This window comes from Convolutriloba macropyga, chromosome 8 (assembly GCF_964194025.1).
Source record: "Convolutriloba macropyga chromosome 8, txConMacr16.3, whole genome shotgun sequence".
NCBI lineage: Eukaryota > Metazoa > Xenacoelomorpha > Acoela > Convolutidae > Convolutriloba > Convolutriloba macropyga.
Window position 1 is genome coordinate 50,621,525 of NC_134475.1, and position 26,211 is coordinate 50,647,735.

Consider the following 26,211-nt stretch of genomic DNA (forward strand, 5'->3'; position numbering starts at 1 on the left):
TCACCGAGTTTTTGCTCGATCAGCACAAGAAAGCACCCGTTAATAGACAAATAGGAGCCTTCAGATCCTATTTTTACCTATGAGAACGGACAGCCACAATTTGAAGATTATTATATTAATAACAATGCTGATTAATTTATTTAACATTTTAACGCATGTAGATATCTAACCTTAGGGTTATAGTCTGAGTAATTTACATGTTTCAAAAAATAGCTCGTACGCAGCTTGAGAGTGCAGATAATACGCACATACTTATCTGAATGAACAGATGCGCATATTGAACCCGAAGGAACATCAACCAGTTCTTGTACCTGGAATCGCAGGATATGATGCTCAACATGCCTACTTAACAAGCGCAAGCATTAAATCTGAGCGCATTTTAAAGCACGTGATAAAATGCTTGGACTTAATTTTTCAACTGAGTGTGAGTATCAATTTGATAAACAAAGATGAACAATATCTACTCCAGTACAACAGGTGCGTTTCCTATAGCCCCCGTCTTACCACGTTACTCCCCCCCCCCCAAAAAAATAGGGTCATTCCCATTATGGTATAATTACCATGATTGGGGGGCTATAGGTTATCTGCTCACTAAGCTGGGGGGGGGGCTATAATGGGAAAGACCCCTAAGATATAGCTCACCCAATATGGTATATTTACGGTAATGAGGGGGCTATACGTTATATCACCACTAAGTTGGGGGGGGGGGCTACAACGGGAAAAACCCAGAAAAAAAATCTATTGCAATTAAGCCTCAAGTGGAAAAGAGCTTTTTATTTTTCAGGTCTTCTGTTAATTACATTATCATTCATCTTGCTTACAGACCAGGCAAACTTTAAGGTAGAGAAGAGTCGAAGCCATCACGAACGGGAAGACCCTATCAAAGTAGCTCTAAGGACACACGAAGAAGCAGCTGCCGAGTATGAACTAAGGAGAGAGTCAAAAATAGTTCCAAAACCGATTGCAGAAATGAGCACAGCTCAAGTGAGAGATATGCTAGGAAAATTCATGCAGCTCAGAAGAGAAATGTATGACAATAATTCGACAGGTTATCATCATATGCTACCACTTCCATCATTTCATCTATTTCTGCAGAGCTTCTCCGTCAACGCAAATTTCCCATAAATTTAGAGGATCTTTTCCGTTTTGCCCCCAGTGCGTTATGCTCCCCCGTTACAGAGCACGTGTCATTACATGTTAAATCAATATGTAAAAATGACATGAGCCTATGGGGGTGCAAATAATATGCACCCAATAAGCTGGGAGGGCACAAACGAAAAAGATCCAATTTAGAATAGAACAGAAGTTGGGTTCGAGGTTAGGGGTCGTCCCGCCCCCAAAAAAGATTAGCTGGGATGTATATTACTTTCAATCCCCTCAACACCCGCTCCATATTTTGGTTTTCCCATTATACCTCTCCCATTTTAGTGGCCACATAAACTTCTATACTAGACGGAAGCGTTTTCCAGTCTAATTTAGTGGTGCCTGAGCGGATCTAAGGAATATTGATCGGATTGTCAACTTTCAGTTAGAGTAGTCCAGACAAAGATTTAACTCTCTACTGAATTACAAATCTGACAAAACCTTCAAACCTTGGATCTTTTCCGTTTGTTCCCCCCCCCTCCTCCCCCCAGTAAGTTATTAAGTTATGCTCCCCCAGTTACACAGCACGTGTCATCATAATTTGTGTCATTGTCATTAAATCATAATGTAAAATGTAAAAATATGGCAAACAATATGCACCCAATAAGCTGGGGGGGGGGGGGGGGGGAATCGGAAAAGATCCCAAAAGTCTAATAAATCATAACAACTGACATTAAACGAGATCAATTTTGTGGTCACGATGATATCCTGTGACAATTACAATATTTAAATGTATAAGAGGCTAATTGATGTTTAAAGATTAAGTTAATATAAATGTTAAATATTGTGCATATTGGTTCTCTTTAGAGCTCATTAGGAGTCAAGTGCAAGCGGTCACGACGACATCTTGGTCGGTCACCATGAATTCAATTTACATAAAGTTCAAATCCAATATATAATACACGTATATCACTCATAACGTTAAGCCCCCACCCCACTCCCCCTTCAACGCAAATACCGTAAAAATACCATAATGTTGAAGATCTCTTTCCCATTATAGCCCCCATAACATTTAATTTACTGTATTGCGAAGGGGAAGGGTAAGCGATATGCGTTATAAATCTGTTAAGCTACGAGGACATAAAGAGTCAAAGTGACTGGAGCTAGAAATAAGAGAATTTTAAAAATTGGATTATTTTGCCTCATGCTATCAAATAACACAAAGTAGGGCGCAAAAACACTCGGGCGCAGAATAGATCCAAGCTTAATTATCATTCGCAAAGATAAGAATTATAGGTTAAGTTACTCTGCTTGAAGTCACTGGGAACTCTCGGCGTTTATCGAGAAACGCCTAGCTGTCCAAGACGTTAAACCAGACTTTCGAATCTTTCTGCAGAGTTACGTGAACCTCCTTAAAACACGCACGTGCACGTTATAAAAAAGCAAAAGTCAGTGCCAGAAGTTACAATGCCCGAAACAACTATATACAGAGCCAGAAGAGGATTTTTAATAACTTTCGTAGTTTAAAACGTGCAAATTGCGTGTTTTAAGCAAGGTTACTCTGCAGAAGTCACTTCAAAATTCTGTCTTAACATCTCGAGCTCTACGCGGTTCTTTATAAACGCAAGAAATTCTCAGTGATTTAAAGCCGAGTCACGCAACATGCTTAAAAAGGCGCCGGTTGTGTCGGCTAATGGGAACACAGAGACAAATCTTGTAATCGAATAGTTAAATTAGAAATAGTGGTTGACAACTGCGATTAACACAAAATTCAGTCCCTATTTATTACCCCAAATTACCCCACTTATACAATCATGGTGATCACATTTAATTTATAACTTCCCTGACTTCTTATGACATCCGATCTTAGCTAGCTATCTACTCTGATAATTTACTTCTCCAAAAGATCAAGGGTCAACATATCACACATAACAATATGAAAAGTTGGGGACAAATCTGGTATAAACAGCACGTGTTAGCTCCTTGTTGCATTAACTCATTTCATAAATAACCAAGATATAAATCAGCACGTGGATTGAGGTACGTATATCTTTTCATACTTTATACAATTAACATTATTTTTTCAATACTCCTCCTATCATGTTAAGTGTTTGTTCCGAGAAGGACATCACAAAAAAGTGATACTTTGGTCCTCCCCAATGCTTTGGTGAGTGCGTCTGCCGGCATGCGATCGGTAGGTAAGTAGTTTAGCTCTAATAGTTGTCTTTCGACTAAATTCCGAAGTAAGTGCACTTTTAATGCAAAGTGCTTTGTCTTTCCGTGATTCATCGAATTTCTACTAAGAGCAATACAAGCCTGATTGTCTACAAAGAGGTTTACTGGCTGCTGGATTTCTGAATCTAATTCACGTAATAGGTTTACTAAATGTACTGCTTCTTTACTTGCCTCGACTACGGCGTTAAGCTAAGCTTCGGCTGTTGAAGTAGATACACACTTTTGTAACTTGCTAGCCCAACTGATTGCACCTGAACTTTTATTAAGTTTAAAACAAAAGCCACTTGTACTTTTTCTATTGTCTATGTTGCCTGCCCAATCTGAGTCTCAAAATCCTGTTCACTCCAGTTTCTCACTTTTTCTAAAAGACATCTTCTCTGATTTTGTCCCTTTTAGGTAACGTAAACACCCTTTTGCAGCGTTCCAATGTCGCTTTCCAGGATTTTGAAGAAAAGAACTTAATAAATTAGCTGCGTGCGCAATATCTGGTCTACTCGTTAATGTCAGATAATTCAGGCATCCCACTATACCCCTATAGTCACATGATTGCATTTCTCTATGCCCATTGCTGCCTATTTCCGGTGAATCTAATTTTGACAGTTTCAGGCTAACATCTAATGGTGTTTCCAGTGTTTTTGATTCGCTCATGTTAAACTTCTCTAGCAATTTTTCTACATAAGCTTCTTGACTTAGCTTTATTTCGTTTTCTGTTCGCTCAATTTTTATATTTAAGAACCAACTAAGATCTCCATAACTGCTAATTTGAAATCGCTCACTAACTTTATTTTTAAAATTTTCAAAAAAGTATTTCTGCAATCCTAATATCACCATATCATCTACCCAAAGACACACTAGTCCCTCAATAGCATTTTCACCTTTCTTTATGAAAAGACACTCATCTTGAATAGCCGCTGTGAAACCTAATTGGCAGAGAAAATTTTTGATTGTTAAGTACCAATTTCTACCGGACTGTTTCAATCCATATAAACTTTTCCTCAACTTACAAATTAATGGACTTCCTTGCTGGTCAAATTTCTCGAACCCTTCGGGCTGTTGCATGAAGATTTCTTCTTCGATGTCAGCGTTTAAGTATGCTGTTTTGATATCCATTTGTTTCAACTCGGTGTTTTTATATAGTGCGTAGCTTATCAGTACACGAATTGCTCAGAGGCGTGTTGTTGGTGAGTATGTTTCGTTGTAATCCCGACCTGGAACTTGGCTAAATCCTTTTGCTACGAATCTTGCCTTATACCTTGTTATCTCCCCGCTAGGACCAAACTTAAGAGCAAAGTGCCAGCGGCTACCAATTGGATTATTTCCTTTGTTCTCTACCAGTTCCCAAATTTTATTTTCCACTAATGAGTTGTATTCCAATTTCATTGCTTCGTACCAGTTTTTATCCCTAGTTACTTAGGTAGTAAATCGTTGTTCACAATTTCACCAAGAAAGGCTACCGGGTTTAAATCTCTATCACTATCTGACTGATGCTTGTTGACTATCTCCTCCTTCATTTCTTTAACTTTAATAAACATTTCGTTTTCGTTGAAGGTTACATTCCGAGATTTTCTAACCTTAAAGACCCCTTAATATTGTCTGCAGACCCCAAAAATATTCCTTTTTGAGAAGTTCTATCAATCTTACCTCAAAAACTTTTTTCAACATGAACAAAAGCTGAACAACCAAACACTTTGAAGACTCTAATTTAAGTTTCTTCTTGTACATTGCCTCAAAAGGTGTCTTTCGAATACCTGAATGGAAACAAAAGTTTTTAATCTCACTTGCCATATTAAGTGCATATGGCCAATACTCTTTTTCTAAACCTGACTGCTCTAAAAGACATCTAGCCATTGGGGTGATTGTCCCCAATTCCTCTCAACCTTTCCGTTTTCTTTTGTGTACGGTGCCGAGAACTCAAGTCTTACACCTTTTTGTCTACATAAATGATTTATGTCATTTGAGACATATTCCCCTGCACCGTCGCAAAGTAAGGTTCCTGGTTGTCCTATGTCTGCAAAAAACTGTTCAACTTTTTCAAAAGCCTCGTCCCTTGACCTCAAAAAATAAAGTTTCTGATATCTGCTAAAACGATTCACGAACCCTATTGCATACTGGTGGCCATCGACCACTTCCGGTTGGATTGGCCCTAAAATGTCAGTATGGATAAATTCTAAGGCTTCGCTTGCTCTTGTTCCTGAGTCTTTTGGTACTGGAAGTTTCTTTGATTTATTTAGCTGACATGTTTCACAGTTTGTTAAGTTGTGCTCGCTTAGTTTTAGTCCTACTGCGTGATCTTTTAGTTTGTATATGTCCGCAACATTATTATGGCCCAAACGCTTATGCCACAAACTAAGGAGATCTCCGTTTGCTAAATTGCAATGCCCTGAGATTTCTTTGTAATCAATGTTGTTCCAGATAAACAAACTTTTTCTCGTTCCTCAAATCTCTTTCCTCAAAAGGGAAAATTGATCAGTTCTTAGTTCGTATTTCCAAAGTTCTACCAAATAAGACCTCATTGCCTGTTACTCTAAGTTTTGACACTGATACCAGATTCCTTGTGTTGTTCGGAACAAGCAACGCATTACTTAATCTTATTTTTCGCTCTGAACCATTAGAATCTAAAACCCTAATTTCAACAGTTCTTTTCCCACTAATTAAACTTTTACTGCTGTTTGCATTAGTGATGGTACCCGAATAGTCCTTGTCTATATCTATGAAAAAACTTTTGTCTTTAATCATATGACTGGTAGCACCTGAGTCCAAAACTAGCTCATTTGCAAGGTTGTTTTCTGACGTTTGAAAGAAGGAAAAGATCTCCTCTTCTTCTTCTTCTTCTAAATTCTGTTCCTCAAATAAATTTTGCGAGCCTCTCTGATTGGTTCTCCTGCTTTGACTTACAAACTTTTTCTCAGGTTTCTGCTGCTTTCTGCAAAATTTAGCAATATGTCCGTGCTCACCACACTTAAAACATTTCATTGGAGAAGCTTTGGTTTGTTCATGAGTTGTTTTCTTAAGCCTACATTCTTTTGCGATGTGTCCCATTTTCTGGCAGTTGAAACATTTCTGTTCCCTGTCAAAGAAAACGCTCTCTGTTTTTGTTTTCACATTTTCATTATCGAAGTTTATCAGGTCTCGCTTAATTTCTTCTAGAGTTTTCTCGTCTTGGCTGTAGTTCACGAAAGTTGCGAAGTTTTCATATTCCTTCGGAAGCCCTTTTAGAATTATTGAAATAAACATTTTTTCAACAATCCCTTCATTCACTACTGTTAAATTGTATTGCATATCATCTGCTCTGGTGAGATAACCTACTACACTCTCAATTGAAGTCTTTTTAAGGCTCGTTAATTGGGCTATCAATTTATGTGGCTGAGGTCTCTCGAAACTTTTGAAGCGTTCACACAATACGTCCCAAGCTCTAGTGCCATCACCCTTATGTGGTCTGAGAAAAAGAACTGATGTTTTGTCTAAAGCCTGAACTAACTCGTACCACAAAGTCTTCATTTTCTCTTCTAATTCTTCCCGCCCCTTTTCTATAGCTTGCCTGCGTTGCTCCTCCGAAGAATTATTTCTAACATAGATAGCTTCTCCAATAAGAACTTTGCCAAGTTTTAAAGAATGCATACGAGCCTCAAACTGTTCAGCAAAATACAAGAAATCATCCTCACGCCCGCTTAATACCAGTCTTTCTGTTTTTGAGCTCATTGTTAAGACTATCCTTTTTTTTAATTTCCGTCTGACTCAAACTGACTCTTAACACTAATTGTTCGCTACTGAACCAAATGCTTATGCTGCCCCAACAACTATGTCCTTTTTTTAAGCTAGTACTGCTCTAGGTAAATATTCTTTCGTAAAAAGGTTCGGGCTGTGAAAAAATCGTGTTCGGACGTAGATCAAAACTCCTTTCCTTTCTACAGCATTTTTGAATCTGTTGCCTGTTGGTGGCTTTGTTATAGGACGACGAAGCGGTGAGTCGTTATGTTTGTGTGTCAAAAAATGCTTTATAGCACCAGGTTAGCACTTGTTGTATTAAGGTAGCACTTGTTAGAGAAACAAAAAAAACACTAAGCAAAAAAGTTTGGTCTACTAAATTAATCTAGAAGTTGGTGTTCTGTTCGAGTTCTGTAGTATCCTTGACAAAGTCGAAAGCAGGACATTGACATTGAGCCAGGGTTTTTCTGCCGCGATTAAGCACGATGAGGATACCAACACCCTCCGAGGATAATGTACTCGAACCTTAAACCTAGTCCTATTTAAGAAATGTTTTACCACCAACTTTTGTGTCTTTCGACCCAAACTTGTATCTTACAGAAGCACAGCACACACAATTGAAAATGAAACAGTTGTTTAAGCTGAGCTGTTCTCAGCTATACTAAGCAATCCTGGTTTCCCCGACAGCTGTTATACAATTGAACCTCCGCGCTCCTCACTGATCCCCCACAACAGCTTCACTGACTCTTACTTCACAAGCAGAATCCACTGCTTAGCTACACACACTTAGCACTCCACGATTGAAGTCCCCCAACCAGGTACACAAGCTCTCGACTCCAAAGATGAAGTCCCCCACCAAGCTACACAAGCTGTTCACTTCACAAATGAAGTCCCCCAACCAGTTACACAAGCTCCCAACTGCACAATTGAAGTCCCCCAACCAGCTACACAAGCTTCCAACTCCACAACTGAACTCCCCCAACCAGTTACACAGGCTTCTTACTCTTGCTCCTTCTGGTCTCACTTGGCCACTTCTTGACTACAAGGCTTGTCTCTCCTTGTCGTTTCTGTCTTCCTCCCCCCGTGATTTCAGCGACCCTCTTTTATAGCAAAGAGGCGCAGCAACAATGGTTTTCTATTTACGAGGGGGGGTTGATTACTTAACTTAGAAAAGCTCTGGGCCGATAACCTGTCGGCTAATGGGAATGCAGCGACAAATCTTGTAATCGAATAGTTAATTTAGAAATAGTGGTTGACAACTGTGGCGATTAACACAAAATTCAGACCCTATTTATAACCCCAAATTACCGCACTTTCACATTCATGGTGATCACATTTAACTTATAACTTCCCTGACTTCTTATGACATCCGAACTTAGCTAGCTATCTACTCTGATAATTTACTTCTCCAAAAGATCAAGGGTCAACATATCACACATAACAATATGAAAAGTTGGGGACAAATCTGGTATAAATAGCACGTGTTAGCTCCTTGTTGCATTAACTCATTTCATAAATAACCAAGATATAAATCAGCACGTGGATTGAGGTACGTATATCTTTTCATACTTTAAACAATTAACATTATATTTTCAATTAACATTATATTTTCTACGCGGTTCTTTATAAACGCAAGAAATTCTCAGTGATTTAAAGCCGAGTCACGCAACATGCTTAAAAACGCGCCGGTTGAACGTTCTTAACCCAGAAAGACCGTGATAGTCAACTTCTGGCTATGTATATCTCAGCTTCAGGCATTTTAACTCCCGACACTGTAGACTATTGACGTTTTAAATCAAGCACGTTTGTGTTTCAATTCTGATTCGAGTCCTCACCAAATGATAACCAGGTTTCGCTTTATTCCCTTTTTGGATCTTTCCGGTTTGTGCCCCTCCAGCTTAGTGGTTGCTTACTATTTGGACCCCCCAAAAGCACTTGCAATATCTTTACATGATGCTTTACTATGTTATGTAATTACACGAGATCTGTGTAACGGTGGGAGCATAAAGTACTGGAGGTGGGCATAAAGGAAAAAAAATCCAAAGGATCTTTTCTGTTTGTGCACGACCGCCAGCATAGCGGGCGCATATTATTTGGACGCCCCAGACGCACGTGCCGTATTTTTGCAAAATAATTTACAGTGTAATGTCACGTGCTCTGTAACTGGGGGGCACAAATGGAAAAGATTCATAAAATTTACAGACAAAATTGTTCAAGTTTTTTGTTTTTATCTTCTGGAGGGGGCCTTGCACTAATGCAAGGGCGTTAGAAAAGCTGAGCTTCGAATCAACCTATGGTTGAAGGAATCTTAATTATATATAGGAAATAATCCAAATTAACACCTAAATCCATGGCTGCCAATGGTTTTCATGTTAATTGTTTTGATACGAAACTTGATGAGGAAGTAACAGTTTTTAAACCGCGTTGTTTGTACTTGCATCAATTATGTCGTACAACAATTCTCAAATCAAAATAATAATGGGATCTAGTCTGTTTAACCCCCCCCCCCCCCCCAGATTAGAGCGCTTATATTTTTTACGCCCACCGGAGCACGTGCTATTTCCTTGCATAGTAACATGACTTATAACAACGTATAATTGCTTGACAGATTTGGCTTTTCGGGTGACTTTTGCGCCCTTGACTTTTTCGTTTGCGTGACTCAAAATTCTCTCTCGTTCACAATTTTAATCAGATGAACTCAAGTAGCGGCAGTTCACTGCTAAAAGTCAAATAAAAAATGCGTCAAAATTGGTGTATTTTTTCCCCTTAATTTTCATTAGTGACTATAGTGCTAGATAATAACCTCTAATGACCTCATTTGAGGCCCCCACAGTGATTTTAGTTGCACTCCAGCCCACCGACTGAAGCAGGCGGCAATAGTTTGGAGTTCCCATTAGTGGTTCGAGAGCAATTCTTGCGAAGTGAGCCGGTTGTTTTTGTGGATTGGAGGAGAAGTTCTTACAAAAGTCATTAATGAAAATCAATTTTCTGTTTTTTCTAATTACAAGTCAGCATTGAACAATTTTTTTTGTTACAATAGTTTTCTGGCATTTTGGAATTCTGTTCGATTAGAGAAGGTAATGCTTTGTTCAAAAAATGTGGTTTTTGCCCTTCATAGTCTCTTGGATTTCAAACACATTTGAGGATACCGATTTAAGTGAATGACAGTGTACTATTGAATTGATGACAACAATGACAGCAAGATATCCTAGAACATGATTAAGTTAATGAATTCAGTTCTCACTTGTTGAATTTTTCCAAAGTGATTGTCGCAAATGAGGTTGCAAATCAGTTTCTTACCCGAAGTGGCGTGCTTTATTTGTTAGGATTTTAGTTCTAAAGACACACTCAAGCAGGCGATTTGAGAATAGTTTTGGAAATTTCATATTTAAAAAGACTAAAAGTTTTACTCCTATGTTGTCGACGCTAAAACGATGCCTTTTTCAAGAGTGCACTTCGGCAACTAAAGTGGGTATAATTGCTGTATTTTTTAATTTAAAATTTAACTATCAGTAGAAAAGTTATCAGCATCTTAACAAGGTACGAGTTGGATGGCCTTTTAAAATTAAATAACCGTGGCGAACATCCCCAGCTTTCAATTGTTGTGGCTTTAAATTCACGCTGTCTACTTTTTCAGAGCTCGGAAGCCAACAAAAATGGATCGTTTCTGTTTGTGCCCCCAGCTTAAAGGGCGCATATTATTTGCACCCCCAGACGCACGTGCCGTATTTTTGCATAATAACTTACTATACAATGTCACGTGCTCTGTAACTGGGGGGCGCATAACGTACTGGGGGCACAAACGGAAAAGATCCAAAAAAATTCAGAGACAAAATTGTTCAAGTTTTTTATTTTATTTTTTGGAGGGGGAATTTTGCTAAAGCAAGGGCGTTAGAAAGGCTGGGCTTCGAATCAACCTATAGTTGTTGGAATCTTAATAAATAAATAGGAAATAATCCAAATTAACCTAATTACAAGACTGCCAATGGTTTTCATGTGAAATTGATTTGATACGATATTTGATGACAATGTAACAACTTTTAAAACACGTTGTTTGTACTTATATCAAAAATGCCGTACAACAATTCTCAAATCAAAATAAATGTGTACTTCGAAAATCAGGATCTTTTTGGTTTGTGACCCCATCTTATAGGGTACAAATTATTTGCACCCCCTCCCCCCGACGCAGGTGTTAGATTTTTACATAAAAATTTACTCCATAATGGCACGTGTTTTGTAACTGGGGTGGCATAACGTACTGGGGGTACAAGCGGAAGAGATCCTAAAGCGTATTTTTTCATTTGGCCAAAAATAGGGAGAAATTAGGAAAGCCTGAAATCACAACTCGCTAAATAACAATTGAATACCTATTGTGGTGATACGAGTGGGAAAAGAGCGATCTTTTCCGTTTGTACCCCCCAAAAACGTTAGGCCACCCCCGTTACAGAGCACGTGTCATTACATAACATAGTAAATCATCATGTAAAAACATTGCACGTGCGATTGGAGGGTGAGAATTATATGCACCTACTAAGCTGGGGGGGGGGCAAAAACGGAAAATTTTCGAAAAGGGAATAAACAGAAACCTTGTTAGGATCTATTCTATTTTGCCCCCTCCGTTATAAAAATTACGTTATAAAGCACGTTACTATGTAAGAGTATAGCACGTGCCCCTGGGGGTATAAAAATTATAAGCTCACTAAGGTCGGGGGCCAAAACAGAATAGATCCCCTGGTTATTTTGATTTGAGAATTGTTGTACGGCAAATTTGATACAAGTACAAACAACGCGGTTTAAAAACCTTAACTTTGTCATCAAATTTCGTATCGAAACAATTCAACATGAAAACCATTGGCAGCCATGGATTTAGGTTAATTTGGATTATGTCCTATATATTATTAAGATTCCTTCAACCATAGGTTGATTCGAAGCTCAGCTTTTCTAACGCCCTTGCATTAGTGAAAGGCTCCCTGCAGAAGATAAAAACAAAAAACTTGAACAATTTTGTCTCTAAATTTTTTGAATCTTTTCCGTTTGTGCCCCCAGTACGTTATTCAACCCCCCAGTTACAGAGCACGTGACATTGCATAGCAAACTATTATGCAAAAAAACGGCACGTGCTTCTGGGGGTGCAAATAAGATGCGCCCTTTAAGCTTGGGGCAGAAACCGAAAAGATCCATTTTTAGTTGGCTTTCGAGCTCTGAAAAAGTAGACAGCGTGAATTTAAAGCCAAAAAATTGAAAGCAGAGGATGTTCGCCAAGGTTATTTAATTTTAAAAGACCATCCAATTCGAAAATGCTGACAACTTTGCCTACAGATAGTTAAATTTTTAAATTAAAAATTAAGCAACTATCCCCGCTTTAGATGCCTGAGCGAACTCTTGAATACGGCATCATTTTATCGTCGACAACAAAGAAAGTAAAACTTTGCTCTTTTTCGCTATGAAATTTCCCAAACTGTTCTCAAATCGCCTGGTTGAGTGTGTTTTTAGAACTTAAATCCTAACAAATAAAGCAAGCCACCTCAGGTAAGAAACTGATTTGCAACCTCATTTCCGACAATCACTTTGGAAAAATTAAACAAATGAGAACTGAATTCATTAACTTAATCATGTTATAGGATATCTTGCAGTCATTGTTGTCATCAATTCAATAGTACACTGTCATTCACTTAAATCGGTATCCTCAAATTGGTTCGAAATCCACAAGAGGCTTAGAAGGGCAAAAACCACATTTTTCGAACAAAGCATTGCCCTCTCCAATCGAGCAGATTTCCAAAATACCATAAAACTGTCTGAACAAAAAAATTGTTCAATGGCGACTTGTATTTAGAAAAAACAGAAAATTGATTTTCATTAATGACTTTTGTAAGAAGTTCTCTTCCAATCCACAAAAACAACCGGCTAACTTCGCAAGATTTGCTCTCGAAAGACTAATGGGAACACCAAACTATTGCCGCCTGCATCAGTGAGTGCAACTAAAATCCCTGTGGTGGCCTCAAATGAGGTCATTAGAGGTTATTATCTAGCACTATAGTCACTAATGAAAATTAAGTGGAAGAAAATACACCAATTTTGACGCATTTTTATTTGACTTTTAGCAGTGAACTGCCGCTACTTGAGTTCATCTGATTAAAATTGTGAACGAGAGAGAATTTTGAATCACGCAAACGAAAAAGTCAAGGGCGCAAAAGTCACTCGAAAAGTCAAATCGGTCATGCAAAAATTTTGCATATGAAACCATAGCCGGTAGAATACCGGAAATGACCCGAAGAGTCAGGCAACAAAAACTCTTTCAATTAACCCTACCCATTTTAGAAATATTAAAGAAATACAAACAGATTAACATATAGTTGGAGGCAACCAATTTTTAATTGGGAATGTGGGTGGGTGGGGGGGGGGGGGTAGGTTGGTGGGGGTAGGCAGTAGGTTCAGGGGCGGGGGTGTGTAGGCATAGGGTGTAGCTGGAGGGGGATAGGAGTGGGGGGTAGTTGAGGGAGGTAGGTCGTAAAGGTAGGCGGGACTTACATGGGATAAAAATTCTCGAAGCAAACTTTCACCTTGAATATTACAAGCAGTTCCAAAATACTATATATTAAAAACTAAGCTACTGTTAAAGTCCAATGTTCGAATATCGAAGTCTCCTTCCTAAAACAGAAACCAATGCTCGAAAACAAAAGTCAAAATTTCAAATCATGAACAAACTTGCGTAAGCTAAGAAACCATCGCCGGTAGAATATTCGTGCAATAAAAACTTTTACAAACAACTCTGCCTCTTCCAAAATATCAAAAGAAATACCAACATTGCAATATATAGTTGGAAACAACCAATTTTTAATTAGGAATGAGGGTGGGTGGGGTGTGGGAAAGGTGAGGGAGGGAGGTGGTGGTGGTGGGGGGGGGGGGTGGGGGAGTGGTAGGTTGGAAGGCTCTACTTCTTTTCACCCCTATTCAATTAGCCCCTATCATTTAACCCTGATTTATTCACCCCTCTATCATTTAACCCCTCTATCATTTCAACCCGCCAATTGGCAGTCGACATTAAAGGCATGTTTTGTCATAATTAGGTGGATAAATTAATCCGACGTTTGGTAGTGATAGTTTCATATCAAGCCCCACGGGCCGCTGAGGCATCGCCATGGCCCGCAAGGCATGGTCAAATGATTATATTGCTAATTTATTAACCCTGATTTTAAAGAAAGATTAAAATCCGGGTGAAATGATAGAGGGGTTAAAAGATAGAGGAGTTAAATGATACAGGGGTGAATAAATCGGGGTTAAATGAATAGGGTTGAAAAAGCGGGCCACAAGGTTGGAAAGGTAGGAGGGACTTATATGGGATCAAATATTCTCGAAATGACCTTTTCACCTTGAATATTACCAGCAGTTCCTCATTACCATATATTAGAAACTAAAGCTACTGTTAAAGTCCACTGTTCGAAAACAGAAACCAACGTTCTAAAACTAAAGTCAGTGTGCAAAAGCGAAAGCCAAAAGTTCAAATCATGAGCAAACTTGCGTAAAAACCTGTAGGATCTCAATACTCCTCTTCGAGTCGTGAAAACCAGTAGAATCTCAATACTCCTCTCCGAGTCGTAAAACGACCATAATTACAATAATTGCCTCAAACTTTGTTCGAGAACAATTAAGCAGATTTTTACCAGTTTAAAAAGATCAAAAAGCAACAATTTTGGCGAAATAAATAGAAAATAGAAGAGGATAATTCGAGATTGCAAAACGTTTTACAACTGTTGCCTATTTTCTAAGAATAGTTACTACAATTTGCCTGTAAGCAAGAAGGGCTTAAAATTGATATGCAATTACTGGTCAGTCTTCTCTTGTAGCAGGAGCATGATTTTGACTGGATCTATCCATTTGCACCTGGGGAAGGGGAGTCAAAACAAAATATAAATTTTAGGAGGTCAAACTTGCATTTCCATTGCCCCTGTTTCAATTTGACCGCTTTATCGTCATGGGTGGGGGCTATAATGGAAAGACTCAAACGTTTGTAGTTAAACATGGTGAGGTTTAAAATTATTCAATTAGACTGGGTGGGAAGATTCAGACGAGACTCTCTCTCGGGCATCCCGGGTGACGTAGGGTGCACAGACGACAAGAAGTTCACGAACGCCATGAACGAGTGTGAGGATGACAACATTCAGGATATATACAAAACAATCACCGATGCGTCAGTCTATTGTCATGATCATGGCTGTTAATCTATCTTAGCTATTAGGTTGAACAACAGAAGGTTGAACAATTTTTGGGTCTGCAGGTCCCCCCCCCCCCCACCTTTATATTTGTTTAACCCTCTTTCCCCCCTTATTTTTAACCTCTCCATCATTTCACCCCAACCTGTAAATGTTGGGTACTATAGACATTCGTACTATTATCTAATCTGCTTTCAACGTAAGTTGATTTTCGTTCAAGTAGGTAACAGTTTGATGCAAAATTTTTTATTTTCTTTCTGAAATGAATTCTTCAATATCAAGTTTGCATACAAACTAGCATCAATTGCAAATTGGACCATATCAAAGTCACATGTTTTTTTTTGTGAGAAATCATTACCAAACAAGATACAAATCTATGGTCCCAGAACTTTGCCCTAGGGAACACCATGGCTAATTGCAATTTCATCTGAAAATTCAAAGCATGTTATTGCGCATTTTCTTCTGTTTCTAAGAAAAAGCTCTAGAAGGGAAATAATTATGGAAAAAAATTAAATTTACTGCTTTCATTAGAAATATTTGACTCGACATTAAGTTGAAAGCGTTAGCAAGATCCAACAGCTGCGGTATCAATACTGATTTCCATTTTTTTATTGTGCCGACCCCACTTGTGGGGGGGGGGAGGAACTATATACTCAAATTAATTTTTTTTTGTTCAGACAATTTTGGCCGATCGATATATTCATCGTAGAGAAATGTGAGTGGTATCATTAAAAAGCTCGTCCAGCGTAAAATTGGAAACAACTAAGAAGATTTTTCTGTATTTGGTTTTTTTTCGAGGAGTTATCGAGGATTGATGTTTTGTGTGAACAACAGGATATTTGGCATGATTTTGTTCACTTTAGTACAATTTTTCTTCAAATTAAGACCTTTTTTAAAAAAACACTAATTCAAAATTCCATTTCACGCCACAAAATGAATCAATTTTGAGTTCTAATAGGCGAACGAAAGGCGATAGAAAGACTAGTTCTCGTCTCATAGTGAAGTGTAATATCAAAACAATTCGAATTCTATTTGAGAGCTCTTTTTTTAAGAACTTTTCATAGATTTTTGTTTTCTCTAGTCATTCAGAAACTAGTCATTTTTCATATCGAGGTTCTGTTAATATCTACCTGATTTACAGCCTAATAAAGCCCAATAAACAAAAAAAATGATTTCAAGGAATCACTCGTGTTTTTTTTGCTTCGACTCTGAGTTTTTGTAATTTTAAATAAAATTTTAATTTTCATTTTGAGGTTTTATTTAATTTTGAGAGCCTTATGGCATAAACTCGTTAACAAAAAGTGCAATAGGTTTCAAAATGAGCACTAAGTGAACCTATCTAGATCTTTGAGTGGACAGCTAATGGCTGTTGAGACTTTAAAACTGTTGTTTCGAGAATTTTTTTAACATTAATTGATCAAAAATTTGTTTTCGTGAATTGTAAATCAGTCTCAGTAATGACAGGACCCCCTTCTTTTCAACTGCAACCAAAATAAACCTGGTCAGCGGTTTTATCTTACTATTTGTTATGACTTCAATGCCACAAGATTTCAAATTTAAAAAAAAATTTTTTTGGATATTTTCGTAATATTGGTTCCTCTTGATATCTTATCACATTTTCCTGTTTTGATATCTCTCATTGGCTTATGGAGCACTTTCAATGGACCATGGACAAACTTTCAGAGAAAAGCTTATGGTTTAAGTGGCTTCGACACTTTCTACTCGCACTTTTCTGCTGAATTTTTTGTTTTTGCCTGTATTTGTTTTTGTTTCTATAGTCATAAGGCTTATTGTGATGCCTTATTGGTTACCTATGTTTGACAAATATTCTTGTCCTCCAATCAAGTCATAACTCAGCGTATTTATTGACTTCCGTTGAAAGCTATTGAATTTAATGGCTAATGAGACTTAAAAAAGGAATTTTCGAGAAATTTATTCAACAACAACCAATCTTAAGCTTTTTTTCGTGAATTGGATGTCAGTCTCAGTAATGAGCGGACCTCCTTCAGTTCCACTTGAACCAAAATTGATCTAGTTAGCCATTTTATATGCCAGCTATTTGTGTTATGAATTCGATGCATGAGTTTTCATAACTTTTTTAAAAATTTTTGATATTTTTTTTGTAATTTTGGTTCCTTTTGAATCCTAACTCAAAATCCTAATATTGATAGTTGCATTGGCTTAGAAAAGACTTTCAATGGATCAATTATAAAGTTTTCAAAGAAAAGCTTATAGTTTAAATGGCTTCGAAACTTTCTTCTCACACTTTTCTACTTAATTATTGGAGTTTTGCCTAGATTTGTTGTTGTTGTTTTCATAGTCAACGACATATCGTAGTCTTATTGATGACTTGCTCATGACAAATACCTTTGCAGTCTCATCGAGACGTAATTATTAGCTTCCTTTGAGAGCTATTGAAATTAATGGCGTTAAGACTACGGTTTTTCTCGGTTCGTGGTTCTAATGTATTTGTTCATGTTTGTTGATTTATTGGAGTCAAATTGTTAAGAGAACAATTTCATTGTCGTTAAACAATAAATTGGAGGTGAAAAAGTCTTTAAAAAAATTCATTTTATTATTGGCTTCGACGTTTTTCTCGCTCAGTTCTCTTTGCTGATTTTGCTTGTTTTTTTTTTCATTCTATAGGTAGCCGTAAGATGATGACCGGTCTCATAAGCTTGTAATTGAGGATTGAATGAAAGGTTTAACCCAAAGAAGTGGGATTATAGGGAATAATCTTAATGTATAACAGTTTAGGATGTTATACATTTTAAGATTTTTCAGGATATTTCAATTTTTTCAGTTTGTTGTTCTTTTCGTCAACTTGTAACTTCTTCATCATTCAGAGGTCCCGTACAATTCCTTGTATTTCAAAAAATAACATGCTGATATGATGTTGTAAATGATGTTTTGTTTTTTGGGCAATATGCGTTTTCAAAAAAGTTTTGTGAGTGGTGTTTTTGTTTATTTTTCTCTTCTTTTAGCACATTCAGTTAAAAATAGTTCCCAATGATTTTCACATGTGCCCAAATGAACTTATTTATTCCTTAAGTACAATTTTAGCTGAATTAGTATGAATAAAAATTGAAATAAAAATACAGAATATTCAGATAATAGCTACTGATTTTAATGGCTTCAATAATTTGTGTTTTCGCAAAGTGTTTTTTTTTTTAATTTTTTAAGTTTTCAGCATTTTTAGTCCCTTCCTGTGGCTTAGTCTAATCAAAAACAGGTCCTCTTGCTTTAATAATGACTTTTCTGTAAATTTATTCAGAATTTTTTTGTTAGAGGCTAATGATTTTTAAGACTTTTTTCATCTTTTTGTCTACTTGTTACCTAGTGTCAAAATTTCTTGTTTTTAGTTATTTTTGTTTTTTTTTGTTGCTTGTTTTTTTCTAGTAGTGATTATAATGGCAGATCTCGTAAGCATAGTGCTGCACAGTTACGATAAAAGAAAGTTTGTGCAGTCAAGGTTTTATCTGATTGCATTTTGACGTTTTTTACAAGGTCCTTTTACATTTAGATACGGAGTTTTTGCGGTTAATTATTTAGTTTGGCTTCTTTTGTTTATTTTATCGTAGTCTTTTTATTGGCAGGTCTCGTGAGCGCTGTATTGAGGCATTGCAATATGGAATTCAATTAGTAGTTTGGGTGTGTAACTATTTTCAAACAGCTATTTTTGATTAAATCTTCATTTAGTTGACAATTAGGTCAAAAATGTAGATGAGCTCAGGTCGACACATCATGTGCAATCACACATTAACGATCATATTTGTTTGTTTAAGGCAACACTGAAAATCATGTCGTAACTGATATTTTGTTTGGTGGACAATATGCGTTTTCATAAAGTTATGTGAGTGGTGTTTTTGTGTTTCTTTTCTCTTCCTTTAGCAAAATCGCGTGATAATAGATTCCCATGATTTTCAAATCTGGCCTGATTGAATTTATTTATTCATTCAGTATAATTTTAGCTTAATTAGTTTAAATAGAAACTGAAATAAAAAACAATTTCCAGATAATAGCTAATGATTTTAAAGGCTTCACTAATTTGTGTTTTCTCAACGTTTGTAGATTGTTGCTCGTTATGTTTTGAGCTTTTCTACATCTTTAGTCCGTTCCTATGGCTTAGTCTAACCAAAGACAGGTCCTATTGGTTTCATTCTGACTTTTCAGTAATTTTTTTAAAATTATTTTGTTAAAAGCTAATGATTTTTAACAATTTTGAAGACTTTTGAAAGTATTTGGTTAAACAAATATTGGTTGCTTTGTTGATTTCGGCTCATTATTTCTTCTTTTGTTGACTTGTTATCTAGTCACATTAAAAAAATCCCATCTGCTGTTTTAAAAATGAAAAAATAAATCTGTGTCGTTAGGGTTTTGTCTGATTGTATTTTGACGTTGTTACTAGGTGCTTTTTAGATATTGAGTTTTTTGTTTTCACTTTTTTTTGGTTTTTTGATGTTTTTGTAGTCTTTTTAATGGCAGATCTCGTTGTAATAAGGCATGGCACTATTTAATTCAATTATTAGTTTGGTTTTGTAACGATTTTTTTGAATCTCAAAAACCTATTTTTGATTATCTCTTTGCCAAAAATGTAAAATGTAGTTTAGCGCAGGTCGGAACATCATGTGCGAACGCACCTCAACGAGCCTCCTTGTTCTATTTAAAGAACAGCATCTGTCCAAGATTTTTGTTTTGCGAACCTATCTTAAACTTATCTGTCTGAGATTCATTAATTACCCTAAAAGGAGCCTCTGACACTTTATCAACCGATGGTATTAACAAGGATACTCGTTAATGTGCGTTCGCACATGATGTTCCGACCCAAGCTCATCTACACTTTTGATTTAATAGTCAACCATTTGAAGACATAATAAAAGTTGATGTTTGAGTTTTAAAAAACGTTTAAAAAACTAACTACGTATTGAATTACATAATGCCCCAAGCTTCATTACAGCGCTGACAAAATTTTTCATTGAAAAAACTACGAGAAAAAAAAACAAACAACAAAAGCAGCAAAAACAAAAATTTCACGGCAAAAACAAAATATCTTAAATTTGAACGCACCTAGTAACAACGCCGAAACGCAATCGTATAAATCCTTAACTGCACGAATTTACTTTGCTCGTACTATACAGCATATGATAAATTTGCTTAATGAGAACAGGTAACAAAGTCGACAAAACGAAATAATAAGGCGAAATTGAAAAATTAATCAATTTTCTTTAAACCAAATAATTTCTAAAGCCTTAAAAACCATTAGCTTTTAACAAAATAATTCTTAATAAATTTACTAAACATTCATTATGAAAGCAACAGGACCTGTCGTTGGTTAGATAAAGCCATTGGAACGGACTACAGAAGCAGAGACTAAAAAAATTAAACAATTTGCGAAAACACAAATTATTGAAGCCATTAACATCATAGCTATTATCTGCATATTGTGCATTCTTCCTTCGATTTTCATTCAAACCAAGGCAATTAATATCATACTGAAGGATTAAATCAGTGCATTTGGGCCATATTTGAAAATCATTGGGATCTGTTATTACGCGAATGTGCTAAAAGTAGAGAAAAAGAAACACCAGTACACCACTAAAACTTTTAAATAAAAGCATATTGTCCCCAAACAAAACATCAGTTACGACATCATGTCATTGGACAATTGAATTTTTCGAATACAAGAAATTGAAGAGACCTCTCAATGATGAGAATAAGCTACAAGTTGACGAAAAAACAACAGAAACTGAAAAAAAATTAAAAAATCATTGAAAACGTATAAAATCATAAACTATGAGACTATTCGCTATAAAATGACTGTCTCGGGTAACATCAATCCTTGAATACCCAATTGCAAGTTTTTGAGACCGGCCAGCATTTTACGCCTACCTAAAAATTAAAAAAAAATAGGCAAAAACCGCTAATTCAAAAAAAATTGAGCGAGAAAAGTGTCGAAGCCATTAAAAAAAATTATTTTTCGATAATACCTTTTCTAGCATCCATTAAGTTTTTAACAGCATGAGATTGTTTTTTCTATATGACATCAAAATATCAATAAATTTTAACAAATACATTAAAACCACGAAATTTCTGAGGAAACCGTTAGTATAAACGCCATTAAACTCAATTGCTTTCAGCGAAAGGCAATAAAAGCGCTCGATTGGAGCATAAGAGATATGCCTCGATGGGACGACAAGGATGTTTGTCATTTAAAAGTCAACGATACGATAAGAGATTAGAATAAGTCATTGACTATGAAAACAACAACAAATACAGGCAAAAACAAAAAATCAGTAGAAAAGTGCGAGAAACTATCGCAGCCCTTTAAATCGTATCCTTTTGTCTGAAAATTTTAATTATGCTTTATTAAACGTCTTCTCAAAACCAATGGAAGCTATCAATATTAGGATAATGTGATGAAATTTCAACAGGACCCAAAAATACAAAAATATCCAAAAATTTAGTTTTTTTTTAAATCTTGTGGCATCGAAGCCATAAAACCAGGAGTTAGAAAAAACGGCAGCCAAAATAAGTTCGATTGCTGTAGAAAAAAGGATAGGGCTCTGGTCATTACTGAGAATTTCTTATAATTCATGAAAATAAGTTTAAAATTGGTTATTGTTCAAAAATTTTAAAATTTTTTTCAAGTCTTAACAGACAATAAGTTCAATAGCTTTCAACAGAAGTCAGTGAATATGCTAAGTCATGACTCTATAGGAGGAAAACAATGTTTGTCAAGCATGGGTAATCAATAAGATATCACAATAAGTATTATGACTATGAAAACAACAACAAATGAAGGCAAAAATCAAAAATCAGTAGTAAATTACAAGAAGAAAGTAACGAAGCCATTTAAACCATAAGCTTTTCTCTGAAAACTTTATCTATGATTCATTGAACGTCTTCCCTAAACCACAGGAGCTATCCAAATTAGGATAATGTGATAAAACTTCAAAAGGATTCAAAAACACGAATATAACCAATAAATTTAAAACTGGGGATCATGTCAGTACTGAGGCTGACTTACAGTTTATAGAAATAAGTTTACGATCGGTTAATGTTATTAAAAAATTCAAAAAATTGTGTATAAAGTCTTAAGAGCCATTAGCTGTCCAATCAATGCACTGAATAGCTTCACTAATGCTCATTACGAAACCCATTGTACTTTTAGTCAACGATTCAATGCCATAGGGCTCCAAAAAGTCAGTAAAACCTCAACAAAAAATCAAAATTTAATTGAAGATTACAACAGCTCAGAGTCGAAGCCATAAAAAATATGTACGATTCCTTGAAAACGTGTTTTTTGTTCATTGGGCGTCATTTTATTGTAAATCAGGTTTATCATTAACCAAACATCAATATGAAAAGTGACCAGTCTCTAGTTGACCTAAAAAATGATGTTTTCTAAAAAAAACAGCTCTCAAATAGAGTTCGAATTTTTTTTATAGTAAACTTCCCTATGAGACAAAAACTAGGCTTTTTTATTATATTTCGTGTATCAGGAATACAAAATTGATTCCTGTTGTGGCGTTAAATAGAATTTTGAATGAAAACTTCATAATTTGAAGAAAAATTACACTAAAATTGAACAAAATCATACCAAATATCACGTGTTCACACCAAAGTTCATTCCTCGATAACTCCTCGAAAAATACGAAATTCAAAAAAATCTTTTTTATTTCAAATTCTAGGCTGGACGAGCTTTTTAATGATATCACTCACATTTCTCTACGATGAATATATCGATCGGCCAAAATTGACTGAACAAAAAAACCCATTTGAGTATATAGTTCCTTCCCCCACGAGTGGGGTCGGAAAAAAGACAAAATTTACGTTAGAGCAACTTTAAAACAGTAAGGGATGCACAGTTCAAGCCCAAGATACCCTAGGCCTGGAGAATTATTGGTACCGAGATTATCAAGAGTTTTATAAACATCATTTAATGCCAAAAATGTTTAATGCGAAGACACTGAAAGCGAGTAATTTTTCCTTTGAATTTCTTCGCTACCTCATCTCAAAAACCTGATTGAAGGCATTACTGATAGCCTTCTCGTCCCTTTCTCGAGAGAGCTGGGGGGGGGGGGGTGTAGGGGTTGGTTGAGGACGTTGAGTATAATTTAGGAAGTTGAAGGGGAGCCATAGAGGAGGGAGGAGTAGATGGGTTCATTTAGGGATGGGGGAACTTCTTTTGTGCCACAGTCAAAACTTCTCATAATTCAAAAAGACTTACAGAAGTTACTATCTAATGTACAATTGTAATAAGCTTAGTACTCTATACCTTGAAGCAAGCCAGCTACAGCTTGAAAAAAGACACTGAATACCAACATGCCTCTTTGAGTTGTAAAACAAATCGTAAACAATTTAAATAATTGCATTGCAAAACAAACAAAATCTTTTTGCAACTTTTCAAAGGCCTTTTAAGCATTAAACTACCACCCATTGAGTTCAGCTGCTGTTTAAAGTTGCAAGAATTATATTTGCATCTCGCAAATGTCAAAAGTCAAGAATGCAAAAACTCAATCGAAGAGCCAAATCAACTAAACAAAAATTGAGCAGAAAAACAACCATGCACAAGAAACTCTCAAACCAATAGAGTTATAACCATCAAATCAAAACAGGAATCTATTCTGCCCCCCCCCCCCCAGTGTTTTTTATGACACCCCCAGTTACAAATTATATGTTGTTATATAGCACGTTACTATGTAAGAAAATAGCACGTGCGCCTGGGGGTCGTACAAAATTTATGCTCACTAGGCTGGGGGGGGGGGGGGGGAACAGAATAGATCCCAAAACAGAGTAATTGAAAAGACAAAAAACCTAGACTAATCGTAAGTTGTAAATTTCAAAATGAAATCATATTTCATATGAAATGAAGTTTTCAGATTTCAATAGCTTCACAAACAAACAATTTTACATCGAAAAAGTTACTCTCTACTCTAAAGTGGAAAAAACTAAAGCCTCTTAATGTTTATACCCAAAGTTTGAAAACAAATTGATGTTTGAAAAGATAAGTCAAAGTTCAAGCAATTAATAAACTTTCTTCAGCTAAACAACTGTAGAAAACCAATACTCTTCTTTACTATGTAAAAAAAACACGTGTGCCTGTGGGGCGTAAATAATATATATACCCACTAAGCTCTGGGGAAAGAGATTAGATCCAAAATAGTTTGCAGTAATTCTTGATTTAGCAATCTTACGGCGTTGCCTATTGCAGAAATAGCAAAATTATATAAATTGAATACTCCTTTTAAAATCGAGCTGATATATTCATATTCTACACAGCTCTGATCGACTGAAGGGAGGCTGATAACTTTCGCACGTGCTTTGAGGAAAAATGTACAGCAACACATACTCGACAGAGATTGGGAATCATCACTCTAATACTTCTACTACGCTGGGTATTTTAAATCAAGAAGAAGCAAATGGTTCGCAGAGCGTTTGAATGTGGTTCAAATAAAACAGATTGGTGACAGAGTGGCGAATTGTAACCAAGCAATTCAAAATCTGGATAAATTCTGTTCAAATCTTAAAAGTCAAAACACTTTTTCAAGCAAAAAACCCTTTTTGTAAGGACTTTTTAGACAGAAAACACAAGAAACTGGAGGTTATTAACGGGATGCGGGATAATATATCATAACAGCATGATTGAACAATTGACGTTCATGCACAAAATTTGCTTGCAACTCAGAAAATCAATACTCGGCAAATTCCTGATGCATCTGAGTTAGGTAGCTAACTTGATCGCAGATCTTTTCACCGTGAACAAACAGATTGTTATCATTGGAAATTGTATTCACGCGCCTTTTTGAGCTGACTATTTGCTCAGCCTAATAAAAGTTTGAACACGCCACTAAAGCTAAATTAATCTGTGTAGACCATTCAATAATTTTCAACTGCAACAAAAGGACAAATAAAAAACAATCCGTCGAGTTGTGAAGTTAATTTTTTTACTGGTTACAGAAACAAGAACAACCGCAACAAAGTTGTACCTAGCTATCGCTTCCGTGATTAAAAATCCATTCAAAATCGATCCCCTCTACGACAGAAAAAAAACACGCTCGCAGTAAAACATCTGATTTATAGGAAACACTAATTATCTCAAATAATACAACTCAATATATTCATTCTGCTTGGTAAAATTGTAGAAGAAAAAACTAACAGTTCACAGTCGGATGGCAGTCCCTTCCCGGCATCAGCTAATGATTCTGCAATTAGAGAGACCATATGGTCCCAACAGCCCAGTCTCGGCTTACGATATATGTCTTTCATTGTTGAGACAAAGATAAAACCTGCAAAAGAAAGGCAACAAAAGTTTTCGAAATCACATTGCAATCAGGATCCAAAATCTGGATCTATTCAAAAAGAAACATAAACGAATAACGCCGGGCAATTTCCTTTTGGGAGCAATTTGCAACGACCAGCGAGCGTTTGGCTACGATTGTTGCCATTGGTGGCTTAAAGGATGCTAACGTTAGGATGCGCATTAGGAATGGGAGGTGAGCGGAGCTGTAGTTCGGGGGGGGGGAATGGGAAATTGACAGGTGGAGGAGTGTGGGCGGGGGAGTGCTGAGGGGATGAGTTCCGGGGGAGGGGGGGGGGGGGACACTAAGAATGACCCTTCACACCATAAATTTATGTCTACTCAAGTCTCGGTGAATTGCGTGCTTAGAGAAAAGTACAGCGTAAGGCACTAAGCGAGTTGATCAGTCACTTAATAGCCTCCGGGCATTACCTGTTTATCCCATTTTTGAGAATGAATGCGACAATCCCATTTTTACAAAAAGTTTAAAGCGTCAAACGAAAAACTGGTCAAGCAATATAAAATCTCAACTAGGTTTAACTTTATCAGAACTATCAATGGAAGAATGGAAACAACAGAAACCAAAAGTCAATTAATTGCCTTAAAACAATAGAAAGTGTTTAAAAGATGCCGTTACTATTTATTAGTTTGGTGTGAGTAGTTAGGGGGTTGTGGGTA

At 36.4% G+C, this 26,211-nt stretch overlaps 2 protein-coding genes across 8 annotated transcripts in view; one reads left to right on the plus strand and one right to left on the minus strand.

The window, feature by feature from the left end:
* Positions 1-26,211, minus strand: part of LOC142344806 (uncharacterized protein F21D5.5-like) — a 68,213-nt gene that overhangs the window by 18,647 nt on the left and 23,355 nt on the right. The window contains exon 3 of the mRNA XM_075396770.1: positions 25,393-25,522. Coding sequence (XP_075252885.1) covers positions 25,393-25,522 — 130 coding nt within the window. The remainder of the gene's footprint in view (positions 1-25,392; positions 25,523-26,211) is intronic.
* LOC142344807 (uncharacterized) lies at positions 286-24,746 on the plus strand. Of its 7 annotated transcripts, none has more exons than XM_075396774.1 (4): positions 286-424; positions 785-1,048; positions 15,070-15,211; positions 24,532-24,746. In XM_075396774.1, the coding sequence occupies exons 1-4, from the start codon at positions 397-399 to the stop codon at positions 24,638-24,640; spliced, it is 543 nt and encodes a 180-aa protein (XP_075252889.1). In that variant the 5' UTR covers positions 286-396; the 3' UTR covers positions 24,641-24,746. The 7 variants fall into 7 exon arrangements, with proteins under 7 accessions (XP_075252889.1, XP_075252888.1, XP_075252893.1 ...); XM_075396773.1 differs by having other exon boundaries at positions 334-477; positions 15,070-15,237; XM_075396778.1 differs by having other exon boundaries at positions 334-477; positions 24,516-24,746.